This window comes from Pleurodeles waltl, chromosome 5 (assembly GCF_031143425.1).
Source record: "Pleurodeles waltl isolate 20211129_DDA chromosome 5, aPleWal1.hap1.20221129, whole genome shotgun sequence".
Lineage (NCBI taxonomy): Eukaryota > Metazoa > Chordata > Amphibia > Caudata > Salamandridae > Pleurodeles > Pleurodeles waltl.
In genome coordinates this window covers 1774634405-1774656247 of record NC_090444.1, presented here as the reverse complement: position 1 = coordinate 1774656247, position 21843 = coordinate 1774634405, and the positions used below count along the sequence as shown (strand labels likewise).

The window sequence follows — 21843 nt, the reverse complement described above, 5'->3', positions numbered from 1 at the left end:
CGAAGGGTTGGTTGGTCCTTGCATTCATGTTCAATCAAAAACAATATAACCACAAGTAATCACCCAGCGCTGCGAAAGAAAGATGGGGCTTCGTTGCAGGACGGACAATGCACCGTCCTCAACCCCGGCTCCGTGCAGACTGAGCCCCGGTCCTCCGTTCGCTGGGAGCCGAGGCCCCAGAAGGGGGATCCCTCCTCCATACGTCACTCCATCCAAGGAAACCCACGCCCGCGTCACTGCGCCCAGAGCACCATTTATGGCGACATGCGTCAATGGCACGTACCACAGCATTCGGCGGGCGGGGGGTTGTTCAGCGAGAGACGAGCCTGCCTCTACTAAACGATCGGCGCGCTGTGAAGCAGCAAATCTCCTGCCGCACAGACTGAGACGTTAACCTGAGAGGAGGGATTTATCTGTCGCTGTTTGCTCGTACTCGCCCCCACCCCCGTTCCCTGTCACGTTGGATGCTTCCGGCGGACGTCACCGGGCCCGCTCGCGCTTGGCTGCCGAGTTGATAACAGGAGGCGCTGAGCTCGTGCCATGTCAGTGAGTCATCGGCGCAGGAGCGGTGCGGGCGGCAGAGGGCGCACAGGGCGGGCACTGACTCACCGCGCTCCGCGGACGGGCAGGGCGGGCTCTGCCGGCACCAGGGCCGGAGCTCTCATTCATACCGACACCTGTGGATTTGCTCGTAGGCGTCGGGCAGAAAACTTTTGACGGGGACTGGTGCGAGCGCGGAGACCCGGGCGGGGAGGCTTCCACCCCCCAGCGGACCATGTACCAGGACTACCCCGGGAACCTGGACAGCTCCTCCCGCGGCAGCAGCGGCGGCTCCCCCGGGCACACCGAGTCCTACTCCAGCAGCAGCAACTCCATCCCCGGCTCATACCTGCAGGTGAGTGCGGGGGTGCCCACCCCCCGGGGCTGTCAGCTGCACCCCATCATGGGGGACGTGTGGAGGGTATTTCACCCCCAGCCCGGTGACTGTCTGCGGGATCCGTGAACTGCCCCAACACCTCCGGGGGGCATGTCCACTCCACCAGGACTTTTGGGGGCATATGTCAAGTAACTTTGCCCCTATCCGGGGCACGTCAAGTGCATGTCAACTGGAGTGGCCCCCTCCTGCTGACATGTCATCCACAGAGGTGATAAGTTAACTACATCAACACCCCCGGGTGCACGTTAACTATAGTTAACTACCGGGGAACTTAACACCCTGGTGCACATCAGCTGTTTTTAAAGCCCGTAGGACATGCCAAGTACATCCGAAACCCCCTGAGGGACCGATCACGCTCACCCCAACCCCCATAACACTCTCGCACTCACACTTGACTTGTCAGACACATTCCGGCCCCAGGCGCAAATCGACCACGTTAGCCCATCTACCGAGGGAAATGTTTACATGTCACTCGACGAAGCATGGAAATGATCACATCACATCACCGGGTGACATGTCCCTAACATTTATTCCCCAGCACATAATTACAGCACATCTGCCTTGGGGACAAGCCAGCTGCCCTCCATCCCGTGGACATGTCGCAAAGCTTCCCTGCGCCCGAGGCGAGTCTCCGCGCTCTCCCTTCTACAACGGGGCATCTCGCCCATCCCCGGGGCATCTCGCACGCGCTTCTTCCTCCCCACCACCCGGATCAGTACCCCAGCCGAGGGTCTCCACAGCCAGACCCGGCGCACCTCACCCACTCGGCCATCATTGGCTTATCAGCTGCCCTAGGGATGCCATGATGTACCCCCCTGCCCTCCGCCCCCAGAGATATCCATGGCCAAGGTATGCCATCCTCTGCCTGTAGTAAAGTTCAGTAGATCTCACCTTCTGGTGCAGGACTGTGACATAGCTCCCATCCCAAGCAATTGTCCAAGACACATCGCTGGTCAAAGACGTCTCGCCCTATTTAGGAGAAATACGTCAACTTCTGGCCAAAGGAAATTTTTCCACCTTCTCCTAATATATCAGTCTCTGTAATATGTCAGTGGACAAATTAGTTTGTCTCCTTTGGTGTCTTAACATCATATAATCCCTTTGAACGTTGCCTCGATTTTAGGAGTATGATAGCTCTACCGCCAAGGCACGTCCAGGGTACCCCACCCGCCATGGCCCTTCCCTGGGAATGTCACCTGTTACATGCAACACACCAAAGGGTATGTCAGGACATCACTCCCAACAAGGCCTGTTTACTGCACCTCACCTGCCAGCGACAGGCATCCACCAGTCCTGCAGTTCGCTCACCTTTAGTCTCCCACTGATTGGTGGAAGACGAGTCTTTCAAATCCCTCGATCTCATTGGCTAAAGAGCCGATCACTGTTGGTCACACAGTAAGTAGGCGAGGGGGTCATCCCTTGCGTGCAGGATCTCGGTCAGTGACTGTGACTTCCTAGCGGGTGGACTCTCCGCTTCCTGTGTCTGTCTCTGAGAGTCGATCTCACTCACTGGGTGAGTCTCCAACATTTTTGTTCTGGCAGGAATCACATTGGCTGTCTGCACCAAAGTTCCGAGTGTTTTTGTTCTGTTAATAAAGTACCTTCCAGCGCAGTTGTGAATAGATTTCGCACATTGCTCTTGCTAAAAGCTCCCCCCTGTGTGATTGCTATGTTTTTCGGTATTTTTGTTAGTTTTTTCTTTGTCTTGTGTTGCTTCTCTGAGCTGTGGGTGATTGAATACATGTGGTGTCACGGCACAGTCTCGTATATCGTTTATATATATCGCAAACAAATATCTTTAGGTAAATCTGTCCTTCGGAGTGTTGTTTTACTGAAGTTTCTTTAGTGGTGTATTGTATGACTTCAGTTAGATACCGTGCCTCTCCTGCGACGTGATGTTGTCACTCAGGGTCTATTCCGCGCACAGGATAGTGCCTTGTTCGTTCAGGGAATCATTAACTCCTTAATATCTGTCAACCTCAGTTTTACTCACTTGTTGTGGTTGTCACTTTTTGCAAGGGCCTACTGGTGGTAGTAACAATTGTGATTTTTTTTTTTTATTTGTATATACCTTTTTGTGTAGTCCTCATTGTTGGAACGCTAGTGTCACTCATTTGGAGTGGGTGTCACTCATGAGACTGTGTCGCTCAATGGCAGTATATCCTGTCTTTCTGGTGGTGGTATCGCTAATTAATGCTTTTATGGCATGCCTTGTAAGTTTGTATTGGTGTCATTCATTCGGCGTTGCCTCCGCTCACTTGTTTGACACCTGCCTGTGTGGCGGTGCTGTGGCTTCGAAAGGTTGTCATTTGTCGCGGATCTGCAGTATCTCGTGGGGGCCTAACTCGCACGAGGCCGTGCACATTTAGGGGTTATGGTATATACGGGGAGTCTGCATAGCTTTGTTTGCCCGTGTGACACAGTGGACTCCAGGCTTGAGTTTGCCCCCACTGCACACACCCTCTTTTGTGTTGATTTATTTGCAGTAGAACACTGTTTACTTGGTGTGATATTACCCCGAGGTGCCCGCATCTGTCTGTGCCCGCTAAGGGCGCTTAGCCGCCAGGAGGCAGTAACGGAGGCCTCGACTGTCCGGGCTGGGCACCAGACACGGAGTGCCCAGTCGGGTTTTATTGAAAGTGGGCAGGGTTGGGGGCATCCATGGGCTGACCATCGTCTGGTCCTTGCGGGCACATCTGGAGAAGTTGGCATAAACTGTGTCCCTGGCACGCTCCACCCTGGCTCGCACTCCTGCACCGCACCCAGGACCCCCTCGCTGCCAAGACCCGGAGAAGCTGCCCGGCCCTGCCCGCCACGCGCCCACACCCGCCCCCACTGATACCAGCGGCGCCTGCTGTCCCGCCAGACCAGGGGTCTTCAAACTTTATAATGCCGCGCCCCCAGTGGAAGGAAAAAATCATTGGGCCCCCTCCAAATTGTTCACAACTATTCTATTAGATTGGAAATGTTTAATAATGTCTAGACTTATTTAAACATTGCAGTTAAGTTCTGATGCGGTTTTAAAAAGGCAATGAAATACAAGATACCAAACATACTGTTCTGGACAGACAGGCCTTACTAACATGTCAGAGTAGGCACGGTGTGAATATTAAGGGGGAGGGGGGGCTACGAGTATTTGTAGTCCATTCCCTCTTGACACATACCCCCAGGTTGGATATTAACGACAACACATGCTGCTGAAGGCCCATTACAGCGCGTTTACTGCTATTTTGTTCCTGCTTAAAAAAGCCCTGTTATAGACATGATACTTTTGGCCAGAGCTGGGCGCCCCATCGGTGGGATGGCTTGAGGCCCCTGCGAGGGGCGCCCCCCAGTTTGAAGTCCTCTGCTCTAGAATGTGGTTTGTCTGTACAGTGGGTCACTTGCTGTGATCCTGCCTGTTGGACAGTGTTTTGCCTGATGTGCCGTGCGCTGCAGCCTCGTGCGCTTTCCTGCCCCTCCTTGAACACGCTGCTCAGGCTCGCAGGGACCAGGGGCCATATGTACGAACACATTTTCCCATAGACAAGGTATGGGGAAAACCCTTTGGTACATCTGGCCCCAGATGCCTCCCCTTGGCCCAGGACTTGCAGCTCGCCCCTGGCTGCGGGCGGTGTCATCACCACTCCAGCTATGACAGTCCTCTGCTGCCATCTAGCGGGCCCAGTAGACCCTGCAGTCCTCGAATCCTCCCCGCACCACTCTATCCTGCACCCAAGTACGACTGTCTCGGCGTCCAGGAAGACATAAAAGCAGAACTAATTCCCCGTTCCGGTGACGTGAGGGCTTAGGGAAAAGGAGGGATGAAACTCAAGAAGGCCCCACAAGAGAAGTAATATGTTGCTCTGATCAGTCTGGCTGGTGTGTGTGTATACGTTCCTGACTATGGGCTGAGGTAACCAGCCCTCAGGATCATTATGGCAAAGCTCGGAATGCAATAAATGTACAACAGCAAAAGGCGGCAGTTATAGTGAAGATGCAGATAAACTCACAAGCTCGACTTGCATTTGTTTGATAAACATTTGATGTTTTCTTTGTTTTCTGGTATCTTGTTCATATTTGAATGCTTAAGGAATTTTGGAAGTTTCACAGCCGGCATGTTTCGCCCCACGTTGTAACCTAGGCCTTTTCTCAAAGCTAAGCAGAACATATCTGTGCAGAAGGGTCATGTAGGACCGCCGGTGCGCGCGCTGCAGGAAGCCGGGTGGGCCCACGTGGGCGCTCTGAGGTGGTGATCCTGGTCTGGCAACCGGAGGCATACATTTTTTTTAATTCTATTGTTTTCTGTTCTGTTAGACCAGAAGGCTGAGGGCCTGGTTTACATCCCTTCCGCCGAAATCTGCATTCCCTTATGTTCTGAGATTTGGATTTCCGCAGACGGGATAGCGTCACTGTTAATCTCCTCTACTAAACTCTAAATCAAGCCCTTGGTTTCTGAATTTACCTGTCAAAAAAGTCTGTTTCGACCAAATTACTCCTGCTAAAAACCCTACAGTCTGGAGTTGATGGGCTTTCACGTGCTTCTAATTTCTATGATGATTGGCGGAGTGATGCACCCGGGACCACCTGCGCGACGTCACGTCCGTGGTCGCAGGTTCGAGTCCCGCCTTGGTCGCCCAGGCTGCCGTGGAATCTGCCATTAACTGGACAGCGGTCATATCCGTTATCCGTGGATGGCACCAGGATGGCCCCCAGAGCGTGGCCTGACCGGCCCTGGGCAGCCTGACCTCTGCACGTGGCATTACCTGCTGGGGGCCTTGGTTTGCTTCTTAGACAAGGGTAGCTCACCAGGCCCTGGGCAGGGCCCCTCCACCCTAGCCCCCCAAAACACTACGACCCCGTGTGTTACACGCCCGCGTGCCTGCGCTGTCCAAGGTGGATCTGTCCGCGTAGCCATTTCCTGTCGGTGGAAGTTACAGGAATCCTCGTGAAACGTTGTACAATTGGCCTCTTCTCACCCACGCTGGTTTTTCTTGCCCACAGAACCCCGTTTTATGTTCAAGGGTGCCCTGCGAGGGCCTGGCATCGCTGCACCACTCGCTTCTGGGGTGCGGATGATGCACTCCGTGCCCGCTGGGTGCAGACCCCGTGTGGCAGACAGGCCCCTCGCTCTCATTTCGGATTATCACCCCCAGTAGCGCCTATAAAGAGGTCCTGGTCTCTGCTCTTACGCCAGCAGTGGTCGCATTTCCGGTTCACACCTTAAAATTAAGTACACAGCATTCAGCGCAGCCGAGGCGTTTAAAGACTATGGGCGTGATTACAACTTTGGAGGAGGTGTTAATCCGTCCCAAAAGTGACGGATTTACCACCAGCCTTATTACGAGTCCATTATATCCTATGGAACTCGTAATACAGCTGGTGGTATATCCGTCACATTTGGGACGGATTAACACCTCCTCCAAAGTTGTAATCAGGCCCTATATCAGTTTAGATATTCATCTTTCTCATCACTTGTAACTCAGGAGCTGCTTCACTCCTGATAAAGTGGCGTCGTACTCACCAAACGCCTCCTGTCCCCCTACGCCCTTTTGTTTAGGGTCCTACCTCTCAGTGGTTGGAAAGCATCTCTTCTCTTATACATCACAGCTGCGTGGGGTACTCTGATGGACCAACTGCTTCCCAGCATCCTTTCCTGTCCAATCCCCGCCCCGCATCATTATAGACAAGTTCCAAGGATGCGAGTAAATGGCTGAAAGATCCCAGCGGCGTCTGGTGGCGGGGTTCGCACCTCCCCCACCTCCCGTTGCTCCTCTTGATTGGTTGGTTCTCCAAAGATAGCTCAGTGGGTCGAGGCCAGTAGCTTCAGCGGTCAGCCCAGATCCAGGAGCTTGCCTCTCCGGAGTGTAATGTGGACCTTAATCTGCTAAATGAGGCCTGGCGATGGGCACAGGGCAGTGTGCGGAGACTCGGTCGCTGAGTGGGCAGCGTGCTGTGTGTGTGTGAAGTCCGGTAGCGCCAGTGCCCCGCACCAAAGCGCGTTTTCACAGTTTTGGGACTTCCATCTCTGAGCAGCAGGCTCTGGTCCAGATTTTCCTGTCTAGTGGGCACCACTTGAACACGCTGGCACCTACTGCGAGTACGGGCCACCCTGGATGGACAAAAACCGAGTCTTCCCACCACAGTGAAGGACACTTGTCCCCTAGTTCAGTGTGGACAAGAGAGGCCCTCCCAGTGAAAGAAACCAGAATGTTTGTTAAAGCCCCTCTCAATGCTGCGCTGCTAGCCACCACCAGGCCACCGGCCCAGGCGTACACTAGCCGACCTGAGGAAGGCCGAGGGGCAGTGCCTGCCCCTAGTGCCAGTCTGGGTGCCTCCAGCACACCCTCGCCCTCTAGTGCTGCCGGTCCACTCGTAGGCGCAGGGGAGCAGGGCTGCAAGGCCTGTGGCTTCAGGGGAGGCGGCCTACCCACCCCACCGGTCTGTGCTGGGCCTAGGCTCGGCCTCCTGTCCTTCCAGCTTGAGGTTGTACAACCTCTAATGCACTGTGCCCTCGTGGATTCTCTTCCTCAGTCTTTGGTGTTGGGTCACTAGTCTGTCCTCTTCTCTATTCTTAGAGAGCTTAGCTGACTCCATGGGAGGCTGGAATCTTGCTCACGACTCCTGTCGTCTGTGTATTCTTGGAGGGCAATCCCTGACTGATGCCACGTGTGATAATTCACTGAATGCTTGTGCTGTGTCTTCGTGGCTGTGACTGGGGTGCACACAAGGCTTCACAGCAAAACGAAGTAACCACTAGGCGCTCTGTGTGAATCCTCGAGGAGCTGTACCCGGGGGTCTGGTGCACTGGGCGCTCTCTTCGGTGTACACTCGGTTGTCAGTAGCGGTTTCACATCATGGTGCCAGCCAGTGCCACGTGACACTGCCCGCCTTCTGCTGCTCCAGGTCCTTGATGGGTTATAGACGGGGCCACTGGAATTATGCAGCAGGAGAGGGTCAAAATATGCTGAAGGGTTGAGTAAATACTAGGCAGGAAAACGAAAGTAATGCGGCACATATTGTAATATTACTTCAATATCATACCATTTTCAAACTTGGTTAACACTGCCTGCGCATTGGTTGTACCTTATTGGTACCAGTTTAACACCGAAATGTAGCAATAAGTAACAAAGGTGACCAGTCCAGTTTAGCAAAGGGCCTTCTAGCGCGCAGCAACGCGTATCGCTGCATTGTTAGTAACTTTTGAGCTACAACACATGTTTTTGTTATCTGCAGATTGAAGCAACTCTCTAATTGTGCAAAAATCGCCGGACCGCACAATTGCGTAATTCCAGCGGCCATGGCTATCGACCAGGGTTACCCTGTTAATAACCTCCCCTCCCCCGTGTACTGATCTATACTGAAGAAACCTGACCCACTGGTAACTGGTGTTTTTCTCCCACACATTGACCCGCCTGGAACATTTCACAATTACCCCCCCCCCCCCCGCCACTTACTGGGACAGCCCATTCCCAGTTTTTTGCTTGGTATAGACCAAAAATCTTCAAAACACCCCCTCCAGCTGTACTCCTGTAGCAGTTTATGCCAAACGGATTCCCAGCCAAACCCCAATGATGTACAGTCAGCCGCCCTCCCTGTTCCATACCTGCAACATGCAGTGCTTTAAATGGAAAAATAGAAGTGCAGGTACTCTCTATCAGAGTACCTGCTTGTTTCTGAGAAGTGCCGGTACTCTCCAATTAAAAGTATTACGTTTTTCTTGATATGCCGGTACTCTGCCTCTCAAAATAAAAAAGTGCCGGTACTCAGTACCGGAGAGTACCGGCCCATTTAAAGCACTGGCAACATGTAATGTCCCTCCTTTGCTCCACACCTGGGACATGCAGTGCCCACCTGCCCCTCTTCATACACACCAGTACCCCCCTCCCCCACCCCTTACTCTTTATATCCACCTGGAACCCACATTCCCACCTCCCACCCCTGGAACATGCATGTCCATCCGTCGTGCTTGCTACACACATCAGGAACATTTAACGTGCCAACAGCTCCCGGTGCAAGCCATGGGCACCCCCTCCTTGGCACACACGAGGAACAGTTTGTCCCGCTCGTATCCTTCCCGCTCGAGGGAGGTTTTATGGCCGAGCTCTATGCAAATTCTTTCCCTGCTCAGGATGCCGGATGAGCCGCGCTTCCTGCTGGTGAAGGCCGCGGGCGTGCAGCGCCCTGCCTGCCAGGTGCCACCCTCTGGGCACGGTCTGCAGAGTGCCCTTCCCCGCGGCGGCTGCTCTTCCCATGCCCATGCAGTCCGAGGCGGCCCCGGGGCTGGGGGTGGGCCCGGGGTGGGTGCTCGGCCCCGGCTCCACCTGTGCCCGGGCTCCCTGCTGCAGTGCTGCCCCGGGGCTGGGGGTGGGCCTGGGGTCGGCGCTCGGCCCCGGGCTCCACCTGTGCCCGGGCTCCCGGCCCCCTGCTGCAGTGCTGCCCCCGGGGCTGGGGGTGGGCCTGGGGTCGGCGCTCGGCCCCGGGCTCCACCTGTGCCCGGGCTCCCGGCCCCCTGCTGCAGTGCTGCCCCCGGGGCTGGGGGGTGGGCCCGGGGTGGGCGCTCGGCCCCGGCTCCACCTGTGCCCTTGCTCCCGGCCCCCTGCTGCAGTGCTGCCCCGGGGCTGGGGGTGGGCCTGGGGTCGGCGCTCGGCCCCGGGCTCCACCTGTGCCCGGGCTCCCGGCCCCCTGCTGCAGTGCTGCCCCCGGGGCTGGGGGTGGGCCTGGGGTCGGCGCTCGGCCCCGGGCTCCACCTGTGCCCGGGCTCCCGGCCCCCTGCTGCAGTGCTGCCCCCGGGGCTGGGGGTGGGCCTGGGGTCGGCGCTCGGCCCCGGGCTCCACCTGTGCCCTTGCTCCCGGCCCCCTGCTGCAGTGCGGCCCCCGGGGCTGGGGGGTGGGCCCGGGGTGGGTGCTCGGCCCCGGCTCCACCTGTGCCCTTGCTCCCGGCCCCCTGCTGCAGTGCTGCCCCGGGGCTGGGGGTGGGCCTGGGGTCGGCGCTCGGCCCCGGCTACACCTGTGCCCGGGCTCCCGGCCCCCTGCTGCAGTGCGGCCCCCGGGGCTGGGGGGTGGGCCCGGGGTGGGCGCTCGGCCCCGGGCTCCACCTGTGCCCGGGCTCCCGGCCCCCTGCTGCAGTGCGGCCCCGGGGCTGGGGGTGGGCACGGGTGGGCGCTCGGCTCCGGGCTCCACCTGTGCCCGGGCTCCCTGCTGCAGTGCTGCCCCGGGGCTGGGGGGTGGGCCCGGGGTGGGCGCTCGGCCCCGGCTCCACCTGTGCCCTTGCTCCCGGCCCCCTGCTGCAGTGCTGCCCCGGGGCTGGGGGTGGGCCTGGGGTCGGCGCTCGGCCCCGGGCTCCACCTGTGCCCGGGCTCCCGGCCCCCTGCTGCAGTGCTGCCCCCGGGGCTGGGGGTGGGCCTGGGGTCGGCGCTCGGCCCCGGGCTCCACCTGTGCCCGGGCTCCCGGCCCCCTGCTGCAGTGCTGCCCCGGGGCTGGGGGTGGGCCTGGGGTCGGCGCTCGGCCCCGGCTCCACCTGTGCCCTTGCTCCCGGCCCCCTGCTGCAGTGCTGCCCCCGGGGCTGGGGGTGGGCCTGGGGTCGGCGCTCGGCCCCGGGCTCCACCTGTGCCCGGGCTCCCGGCCCCCTGCTGCAGTGCTGCCCCCGGGGCTGGGGGTGGGCCTGGGGTCGGCGCTCGGCCCCGGGCTCCACCTGTGCCCTTGCTCCCGGCCCCCTGCTGCAGTGCGGCCCCCGGGGCTGGGGGGTGGGCCCGGGGTGGGTGCTCGGCCCCGGCTCCACCTGTGCCCTTGCTCCCGGCCCCCTGCTGCAGTGCTGCCCCGGGGCTGGGGGTGGGCCTGGGGTCGGCGCTCGGCCCCGGCTACACCTGTGCCCGGGCTCCCGGCCCCCTGCTGCAGTGCGGCCCCCGGGGCTGGGGGGTGGGCCCGGGGTGGGCGCTCGGCCCCGGGCTCCACCTGTGCCCGGGCTCCCGGCCCCCTGCTGCAGTGCGGCCCCGGGGCTGGGGGTGGGCACGGGTGGGCGCTCGGCTCCGGGCTCCACCTGTGCCCGGGCTCCCTGCTGCAGTGCTGCCCCGGGGCTGGGGGGTGGGCCCGGGGTGGGCGCTCGGCCCCGGGCTCCACCTGTGCCCGGGCTCCCGCCCCCTGCTGCAGTGCTGCCCCCGGGGCTGGGGGTGGGCCCGGGGTCGGCGCTCGGCCCCGGCTCCACCTGTGCCCGGGCTCCCGGCCCCCTGCTGCAGTGCTGCCCCCGGGGCTGGGGGTGGGCCCGGGGTCGGCGCTCGGCCCCGGGCTCCACCTGTGCCCGGGCTCCCGGCCCCCTGCTGCAGTGCGGCCCCGGGGCTGGGGGTGGGGTCGGCGCTCGGCCCCGGCTCCGCCTGGACTCCCGGCCCCCTGCTGCAGTGCTGCCCCCGGGGCTGGGCCTGGGGTCGGCGCTCGGCCCCGGCTCCACCTGTGCCCGGGCTCCCGGCCCCCTGCTGCAGTGCTGCCCCGGGGCTGGGGGTGGGCCCGGGGTGGGCGCTCGGCTCCGGGCTCCCGGCCCCCTGCTGCAGTGCGGCCCCGGGCTCCACCTGTGCCCGGGCTCCCTGCTGCAGTGCGGCCCCGGAGCTGGGGGGTGGGCCCGGGGTGGGCGCTCGGCCCCGGGCTCCACCTGTGCCCGGGCTCCCGGCCCCCTGCTGCAGTGCTGTGGGTGGGATGTGTTTACTGTGTCCTTGCGTGTGAGAAGATGCCCCGGAAAGGCGCACAGTGCATTGGTCCCCATGACACCCGATGCACCCACATTCTGAAAGCATCGACCCGATAAAAGCTGATGTAGCTGCGTTAGGAATTTCTCGGGGGCAGGTAATTCACATTTTCAAAGTGTTTCCCATTGGGCAGTGCTTTAAATGGGCCGGTACTCTCCGGTACTGAGTACCGGCACTTTTTTATTTTGAGAGGGAGAGTACCGGCATATCTCAAGAAAAACGTAATACTTTTAATTGGAGAGTACCGGCACTTCTCAGAAACAAGCAGGTACTCTGGTAGAGAGTACCTGCACTTCTATTTTTCCATTTAAAGCACTGCCATTGGGGAATAGCGTCTTCTTGCCCCAAAGCCCGCACGTCCTAGTAATGAACCCTTCGCCTCCCCCTTTCTCCCCAGTTAGAGTGACCTGCTGGAATGCATTAGAGCATTAAGGCGATATGGCGCGGTGTAACCACCAGGGGCCTAAATCCCGCTTCCCTCACCCTTGGTTCGGACGTTTCTGACCGGTCACAATAGGACCCCAAGGGCTGTGGAGTAGTGGCAAGGCCAAAGCAAGCAACCAAGGGTAAACTTGGGGAGACCCCTGCCCCCCACCAACACTGCAGCTAATGAACATTGACAGCTTAAAGGCCGGAGTCCTGATGCATGTGCACGAGTCGTAACTGAGTCCTGTGATAATTCAGACCCTCCGTTTTCTCCTGAAGGTTGCTGGCAGGTCACACCTGCTGAAATTTATCTTCTGAAAAGGCCTGGAGAAAGGCAAAACATGCACAATTTGGTGAGTTAACAACTGATTCTGCATGCTATGCCTTTTTTTCCAAGTTGAAAGCTTGGATCGGGAGGTAACCACATTCTGGGGGCAACAGTACTTACCACGTGTGGTAATAACAATCTTACTGCACCCGACTTGTAATGTAGGGCAGTGGTTCCCAACCTTTTGACTTCTGTGGACCCCCACTTTATCAATTCTAGAACCTGGGGACCCCCACTGGATCATGATTGGAATCCGGGGACCCCCGACTGAGTCATTACTGAAAGCTGAGGACCTAATTTGTTAAAATTATTAAATTTTCGAAGTAATGGCGGACCACCTGAGGAGGCTCTGCAGACCCCCAGGGGTCCCCGGATCACAGCTTGGGAACCACTGATGTAGGTCATTTCCTCTACACTGTTAGTTAATGGCTGTATAAAACAGGCCTTTAGCCATTTTCCCTGGACCTCCTAAAAAGGCACACAGGTGCACCGACTGTTGGAAGTGATGTCCCACACTTCACTGAGGGACGAGTTCTGTAGGTTTTTGTGCTGTTTGCATTGAGACTACATCAGACTTTGCCACAGAGGGGAGCTAGTTCATACCTCAAGCTCCGGTGAAACATGGGCCCTTCTCCAGAACAACCTCTGCAACAATTGCCTGCCTGCAGCACAGTGTGACGCAGAATCTATATTGTGGACATTGATGGGGAGTGATGTCACATAGATGATGCCTACTGGTCAGCCAATGAGAATGGAGCTCCCCAGTAGCCTGGAGAGTGCCCTTCGACAGTGCCCATGGTTCTCTCGTGCAGTGTGCTTGGGCCACTGCCCTGAGGATCACTCTGTGCTGGGGCCTGCTTTGAAGTTACCACTCTGTGACGCAAAAATGGAAGCCTTATTCACTTCTTGGAACTCAGCTGGTAAAGTTTTATTCTATGGTCACCAGAACGTTGGGCCTCACTAGTCCACTCTGTGACGCAAAAATGGAAGCCTTATTCACTTCTTGGAACTCAGCTGGTAAAGTTTTATTCTATGGTCACCAGAACGTTGGGCCTCACTAGTCCACTCTGTGAAGCCTTATTCACTTCTTGGAACTCAGCTGGTAAAGTTTTATTCTAGGGTCACTAGAACGTTGGGCCTCACTAGTGGGAATGCTGAGCCTTCTGTGCTAGGACCCGCCTAGCTGTCACCATACGGCCTCGCCAGACAGGATCTTGAATTAGTCACCCTCGCTGACTCAGTTCAGGAAGGACCTCAAGACATGGCTCTTCGACTGACCTGCGTCCCCCTTTAGCGCCTTGAGACCCCCAGGTGATAAGTCACGCTCTACACATTTCTGATTGATTGTATTGGTGTCTCAAAGGGGCAGGAGCACCCTAGGGCTTAAACTGCTGGCACAATATACACTTCTAGCCTATGGCATGGCCTCAGATTGCTTTGAGTGTTGGTGCTCTGAGGTTTATGCCTTCTGGTCTGGTGGTCCCCTCCTCCTCTAGTTCTGCAGGTTAAAAGCTAGCCTTCCATTTCGATGAGCGGTTGCTATTGGTAGAAGCAGGTGAACCGTCTCCTTGTGTTTGCATTGGTTGAGGGTTGAAACTGACTCCTCAATTTGTCCTTGAGCCCTCACCAGCTCAGGTTGGTCCAGGACTGCATCAAGTATCTATTGTGGTAGCATTTATTAGGCTTACCTCTGGTGTAATCTGGAAGTTGCAGCTAGTTCGGAATATAGTACTTGAATTAGTACACAATTTGTTTTAACCTTATCTCTGGCATGTGTGTGGTCTCCTCTGACTCTGTATGGGCAGGCTGCCTCAATGGGGTTGTATGACAGATAATAGAGCACGGAAATATTATACCTCCAAGATATCATGGCCAAAATATCAGCTGTCAAAATAGTGAATGTAAGTTTGTGTGTATAGTATATAGATTTGGTGTTAACGCCACATTCATCTACCTTAAAATATCTTGTAAACATGTATATTATGAGTGAAGCATACTATCAAGTATAGTAAACCTGTAATTACCTATATACTTACCTTTACTGTACTTTGGAAGTCTATTTTTAGCTCGTGATTTGTTGAGTGACACTTCATCCACGATATTCTGGTGCTAGACTGCCTCAAGCATCATGTGTGTTTTTCATAGGCAAAGGTCCAGTGACATTGGCGCGCGACTGTGCCATACCGCCCTAATGGCCCCTTTGCTCAGGCGCTTTACCTCTCCCTTGTAATACATTTTATGTGCGCAGGGAGCAGTCCTTTCTCGACTCTGGCCCCTCAGCTTGGGAACTTCTTGCCCAGTATACCCCAGCAAAGTGTATATCATGTTGCACAGGACTCCCAAATCCCAGTCATTTTGCTGATAACGTTCATTTTTAGGGTCGAGCCTGCGTTGCTCGCGCATGCGTATTGCAGCGAGACGCTTTAGTGTTTAGGAAAGGGCTCGAAGCCCTGTCGACGTCACGTCAGTGTTTTTCATTGGTTCGTGGGCTTGCCTAGTAAAATCTGCTTGCTTTCATTAGTCGAAGGCACGCAGACGTCATGCCTTTTCCGGTGGCTAGCCCTTCTCGAGCGCAGCGACCAAGTACAGAAAACATGGGAGGCTCACTTTTTTCTGTCGGATCGTCGACTACTTTTTCTCTATTTTCCTAGCGCGATTTCGCTTGGCAGAAGTCTAGAGCTTTACACAGTTAATTTCACTTTTTTGGGTTATGTACATAAAAGCACTTTTGCTGATAGATGAAAAGTCAGGTTAGGAGTTTACAACGCGATCAGCTCTAACATGAGCAAACGCGAGACCCGTTGCATTGCAAATGCTTGTTTTTCTTGAGTCTTCGCGCCAAGACGCCTTTAGATAATGTTGTGCTGATAAGTGCTGCGCCCCCAGATCTGGGCATTCTCATTGGCTGAGTCAGTGTGGTGTTGCATCATAGAGACTGGTGGGGTCCAATGTATGGTCCAGTAATGCGTTGTTTTACATTAGCTGATGGGCGCGTCTACGGGCCGCCCCTTGGAAGACACCTTCTGAGACCACTTAAGCCCCCATGGGCACTCAGTCATGTCAGGTTTGCACAGAAGAGTGCTGAGAGGGCCTGCAACTGGTCAAGATGCAACACGGTGTTAAACAAAAAAAAAAAAGTACATAAAATAAAGCATGACCTGGTTGAAAGGAGCAGGATCCTGAATGTATGTCACGTCTCCCTCTTGTGGGTCCCCGAGGCCAGGTTTCAGCCAGATTTTCAGAATACACGTACATCTATTCCCATGTCGGCTTCAGAGTCTGGCCCAGACACCCCTGTTTTAAGTCCTGACCTTTCTCATCCGGGTCAGGAGGAGCTGTCACAACAGCAGGCGGCCCTTCAAGGAAGAGTTTTCCCAAGAGCCTTTTTACCGTGAAGGGGCACATGAGTCATTCCCTCTTCCCAGCAGTCGGACCCTGCCCCCTCCCTCCCTCGCTGCAGCTCCCTCTTCCGAGGAACTCGGCCAGACTCCATAAGTAAACACACCCAGGGCCTGCCCGGGCACGGCCAGACACCCTCCGCCCCCTCGGTTACCCCTTCAATAGCCCGCGTGTGCGCTCTGTGGAGGGGTCACTGGTCGCCTGCAGCTCCCCGGGGCGGTGAGGGGGGCGCCCCTTCCAGGAAGGCGGGGAGCAGGGCCTGCTTTGTGGTAATTAGGATAAACGCCGGATATGGCGCCCTGCTCATTAAGAGGTTAATTCTCCTTGCCGGGACCCCCCCCCCCCCCACCCCCCCCCCGCCCTCACCCCTCCCACCCCACCTTTCTGGGTGCTTGAAGTGCGGTTCTGGCCACACTGTGTCACATTATATCCAAAACTTAGCTGAAGTTCCGGACGGTGCAGTGCGGCCTGGATTCTCCTTTGCTTGACTGTAGTGACGTTTGCAGCAAGTTACTTTACAAAAAGTACATTTAGCACAGAGGTCGCATTATTTACCCTGTTGGGTAGGTTGCCTTAGAGTGAACACTTATCTCTGAAAACTTCACCGGTTCAGTGTTCCTGCGCCCTGTCAAAGCGCTGGAAACACGTCATCTGCCACAGCGAGCAGCGTTTATTTAATACGTTTGAAGTTGTTTAATTCAACACGTCAGCTCTCTGCCTGAAAGCAGTCATGTGCCTGCAGTGACCCCGCCAAATCATGGTTGTCTTACGTTAAGTACATTAAAATTGAGTTTTCTAACTCATCGAGAATATATAGACACGCACCGCTTGAGAGCCAGGTCTGTGCACCCGCTTTACAACACTTTGCTGAATTCCGTTAGGTTTTCGTGCATTTATAGCGCCTGGAAAGACTCGGATTGGTTTCAGGGCAACCAGTAGGAGCTGTACCAAGTGCCTCCACAAAACGTGACTTGCATCAGGTAAGGCTGTTTGTAGTGGGAGCCCACAGTGGGAGACCTGTATGCAAGAAATGTAACCCCTCCAGGGTACATGTGTGTTTTAAAGCGCAGCGGTTTTTAATAAGAGTTTTGTTAATTAGGCTCAGCCCCGGGGAGTTGGCTTTCTTCTTCGAAGTCTGTGACCCGGCACTGAGTTAATCGCTTCCTGGCTATTGACTCCCCGGTTTCTTTGTACAGTCTCGTCTCAACAACTTCTGCCCGCTGAGGTTGAAAGCAGTACTTCGGGTGAGGTCAGATGCGATGGAAGGACGTATAGCGCCGTGAGGGTCTTATTACCTCAGATGTCAACTTTTCACTGGGCTGCTCCGTTTCGGTGAGCTACGGAGGCGTGGGTAGTTCGAAACTACCCGCCCGCTTCGGCGCGGTCTGCAGTGCGGTGGGGAGCCTGGAGCTCCGAGCTCACCCCGTCCAGGCCTCAGTGAGCTGTGGAGATGAGGGATTACCCCAGATGAGGGATTACCCCATCTCTTGCAGAAGGTGGCCATGAGATGCTAAGGATGTGTGAGTGTTCTATCGATACAATTTGTTATATACTGTTGTGTGTCTGGGATTGTCATGCTGCAGACTGTGCCCGTACCTCTGGACTCAACCACTTTTTTTGTGGGGGTGGGGGGCCGGAGGGGTGATCTCCTTGCTTGGGTGTGTTGGCTGTGCAGGGACATTACTGCAGCTGGGGCGCAGAGGTTTGAAGGGGCCAACTCACCCCAGTTAGTATTTTTTTTTTTTTTTCTCTCACCATAAAGGATTTATGGTTTAAAAAAAACAAGCATTTGCTGGCGGTAGAGCTATTGGCGTAAATTCCTACCTGGTCTTTTCTTGCCACATAAATTGAAAATGATGTGTAAAACTAGTTGACGTTAGTGAGCCGATTCAAAGCACCATGGCCGCCACGAGCATGAGCGTGAAGGAGAGACAAAAGGAAAGTTTGCTCAGTCAAACGTATCGGCAATTATCCATGTAACAGGGTCAGGCTGCAAGGCGGTAACAAAACCGCCTAAAGGCGGGACAAACGTAAAGCATTTACCAATGATAAGTGATTTTTGAAAGACAAGCCACCCCCCCCCCCTAACGAGTGAAAGTGCTGGGTGTGAGGGGGCGTGGTTAAAAGCACACAATTCTTACAACAGGTCAAAGTGCTCGACCTAGAAAACCTCTAATTAATAGATATAGGGCGGGGGAGGCAATTTCGCTGTTTTTATTAGTACATGTGGTGCCCCTGCTGTTCCCTGGAAGCAGTTCTGAGGCTCGGACACCCCTCTGCCTTAGAGCCTGCTACTGACAGTTTTATATCCAAGATATAAGTGCAGCGGTCCCACTGAAAAGTGTTTTTTTGAAAGTGTTACCCTTCAAAGATGAGAAAACAATGCCTATAAAAATTATTCACCAAAGCTCGGTGTACGTTGAACCCAGGGCCTTAAATATGCTCATAAAAATAAAATGTCATTTTTGCTGTTAGACCGCCCAAAGTAAAGCAAGGATTAGGGCACAGGGCAGACCGTCAGTTCACCCTAAAAGTTTCTGCGGAAGTTTGAGAGATCCGCAGTGTATGAATGAGAGTTTTAGGTTGAGTGACGATGGCAAGGGTAGGAGCCGAGGTTATGGTCTTACCATAACTTGTAAGTATCCTTTATGCACCCCGTCAGCTATTCTTAACCCCGCTGTAAGTTTTGCAGGCAATTTAGTATATAACCGCTTTTTCATTTTCTATTTTTTAGACATATTACAATCTTGCATAACCTTAAGCAGGCCAGGTTGTAAACTGTCCTGTATCGAAGCGCAAGTTACAGTAGCAGTCATAACCACAGTCATTTCTGCCACCTTGTCACACTGGATCAAACAAGCACTGGTAGTGCTTTCATTTGGAACCTCTTGGCTTTGCCAATGGTTTTTAGCGATGCTGTGCAGCATACCTGATGCGGTACAGCACGGCTTAAGAGGGAAGCAAAAAATAGCGCCATAACGGAGTTGCAGTGGCTGCATCATTTTGTAGTCCTGCGCAACTCACATGCTCTCTCCTACAGAATGATGTGAATACTTTTTTCCTCTTTATTTACGGATCCAAGCTGGGTTGGTAATAAAAAATAAAAAAAAAGCACAAGCGTGTTTCCCTTCTCTCCTTTTCCCCAAAAATTGGTGGATGAAGCAACACTTGCATGAGTGAGAGAAGAGACGCAGGGGGCGGAAGCAACACTATGCAGGCGAGCTAGAGCACTGGTGCACCAGAGAGAATAGAAGCACACAGGCAAGAGAAACATGTGGCAGGCGGGGAGGAGAAACACAGGTGCAAGAAAATAACCGAGCGAACAAACAAGGGTGAGCAAAATATGGAGCGGCATGGAGAGAAGCACAAAGGCGAGAGGACATCAGAGTCCTAGGGTAGAGAAGTACATAAGGGAGGCAGCTGGAAAACACATGCACTGTCATAGAGTGCGTAACCGAAAAGAAAAACACAGGTAATGAGAACATGCTCCAGGGGTGAGACACAAACAAGAGGAAGGACAACTTGCACAAGCTAACTAAAAAGAAGCAAGCAACAGATAAGCCAACTACTGGTAAGAATGGGCAGGCTTTAAGGCTACTATACTCTCACAATAGGTCTTTCTGCAAGCAAACAAATAGCTTGCGCTGTCTGGTAGTCAAGACCTAAACATGAACACTGAAGTCACTGCACAGCCCTGAGACCACGATCTAGCTCTTAAACTGTACGGATGTTTTAAGTGTTGAGCATAACCACAGCCACTGGAATTATGCAGTGCTGCAGCTTTTTTTCTCATAATTATGGATTTGCACGCATTCACGATCTGCAGATTTTAACAAAAATTGGTTTCTAGGCCAATTGGCTCAAAAGTTACTAAAAACATGGAATGTGTTCAGGCGCAGTGGAAGGCCCTTCACAAAGGTTAACTGTCCCTCTTTCAGTCACCTTTTATTTTGGTTTCGTTGTTTGTATTGCGTTGTTAAGCTGGTACTAATGAGGTCAAATATTTGCCCGGACAGTTTTACCGTGTGTAGAAATGACCTAACAAAGTGATACTATCAGAAAATGTGCGCGTTATGTAGGGTGGCCAGACGCCTGGATTTCCCCGGACAGTCATGGTTTTCAGGACACTGTCCGGTGTCCTGGCACTTTGGTCAATTTTAAAGAAATGTCCTGTTTTTTTAGACGAGTCAGGTCATCCTGCAAAGCAGAGTTCAAAGGGATGCATTTCTTTCCACAAGCTGCCAAAGTCTGAAATTGTTTAAGTGGTGTATCTGTTTCTGCCCGGCAGCTCAGGAGGAGACTGCTCCTGGCAGAAAGACAGAGTGGGAAGGAGTGGACAAAGGGGGCATTGCCTGCATTGTCCTGCCATTGCTAATGTTTAGTAGTCTTGTAAATGTGTGTGTACATATATGTACATATATGTAAATGTGTTTACAAAATTATAACCCTAGTGTGCGCGCGCAAACCCCCCGCCTTTTCATTTTCAAGGCTACGCAAAAAAGGGACAGGCCAGATGCAGAAGTGATGCGGCGTTAGTCCTACTTTTATGTCTGACCTGTCCCGGTTTTTGTTTCTCACATTCTGGTCACCCTAGCATTGTTGCATAATTTCTTTCCTTGTCGCATAAATTGGTCAACCCTGTCGCATATTTCCGTGCTCCCCTACCTCATAATTCCAGAGGCCCTTGGCATAACCCATTACAACTGTAAAATACGCAGCAAACGTTCGGTTTCTTAAAGAACATCCGAAAGCAAGAGATTGCTCAATGACTGCAGTCAGGTAACCCCGGGTTATTTCGTAACGCGTTTACAGCAGAGGCATGTCTTATTTTTTTTTCTAAGGAATGTTGTATTTTTAATTTTGCCAACTTGTAAAAACAAATCCTATGCACGAAAGTGCATTCCTGTTTCCACTTGATATGCACGTTAAATTTCTTAGTTGAGATGAAATATAAAAAAAGCGTGTGGTTTAAAAAAAAAATTAAAAAATCCCTTGTGTGGTCTGCGAGCCGTACCAGGCTGCGACATTCCACACCTCCGAGCCTTTCCCAGAAGTGACTGCCGAATTCCCGCCCAGCAGTCAGCCAAATGGAATGCTCTGCTGCCCTCTAGGGGCGACTCCCGGGAAGGCGGTCCGGAACTTGAGTTTCCAGTACTTCAGTGAACCTTGAGACGTGATGGGGAAATGTAGGAACTAACTCTGCGCCTCTCTTCAGGCAGAATATTTCACTGATGGCGCCAGAGATAATGAATGGCTTTTAATGCTGAAGAAGATGGGATTTTATTCCATTTATTAATAGGTGGTGGCATTAAAGGCGCTTTCATGATGAATACGTGGATTCAGGCTCGAATTTTCGAGATGTATAGGCGGAGATGTGCGTTTTCCATCTGAAGTGCTTTAAATTGAGTGAAGGGTATTTTAGGCTAAACGAGTCTTAAATCCAAGAGAGCAGCGCGGGCCAGATGCGTTATCGCTGCTTACCCGAAGGCATTTAAGGCCAAGCTGCCAAATTCCAGAGGCCGAGAACTGCAGCGGCGCCGCGGGACTTCCTCTCGCCAGGGGTGTTGGTCGGCGAGGTCGAGGTCACGAAGCCCCTGCACAATCAGGCAGAGCACAGGAGTTCAAAGATTAGCGTGCAGCAGTGCTTGACATTGAATAATTAAGGGCTTCTGAGAAGTGCCGGTACTCTCCAATTAAAAGTATTACATTTATTTTGAAATACGCCGGTACTCTCCCTCTCAAAATAATAAAGTGCCGGTACTCAGTACCGGACAGTACCGGCCCATTTAAAGCACTGGCGTGCAGTCCACTAAAAACCTGCCCTAAAGGACAAGGGCAGTGATATTATGGGCTGCTGAGTTTACAAGTTGCACACACTCCCCTTTAAAGAACAACACTGTAAATCGACGTCACACCTGGGGCTCCCACGGCTGATCCGTAGGTAAGTAGGCCAGAGCACCGCCATTTTGTGGGGGAGACTGAGGTCACTTCCTGCCTCAGTGTTCTCCCTGGACCACTTTGCTGGTTTGTGCCACTGAA

General features: G+C 54.2%; 1 protein-coding gene across 2 annotated transcripts in view; it reads left to right on the top strand.

The window, feature by feature from the left end:
- The first annotated feature begins 447 nt into the window (after nucleotides 1-447).
- Nucleotides 448-21843, top strand: part of FOSL2 (FOS like 2, AP-1 transcription factor subunit) — a 43233-nt gene continuing 21837 nt past the window's right edge. Inside the window, exon 1 of one of the 2 annotated variants that reach the window (XM_069236216.1) lies at nucleotides 448-895. In XM_069236216.1, the coding sequence (XP_069092317.1) occupies nucleotides 776-895 (120 nt within the window). In that variant the 5' untranslated portion in view covers nucleotides 448-775. Of the gene's footprint in view, nucleotides 896-17063; nucleotides 17325-21843 lie in introns of those variants that run through there. The other variant, XM_069236217.1, reaches the window with a different exon arrangement.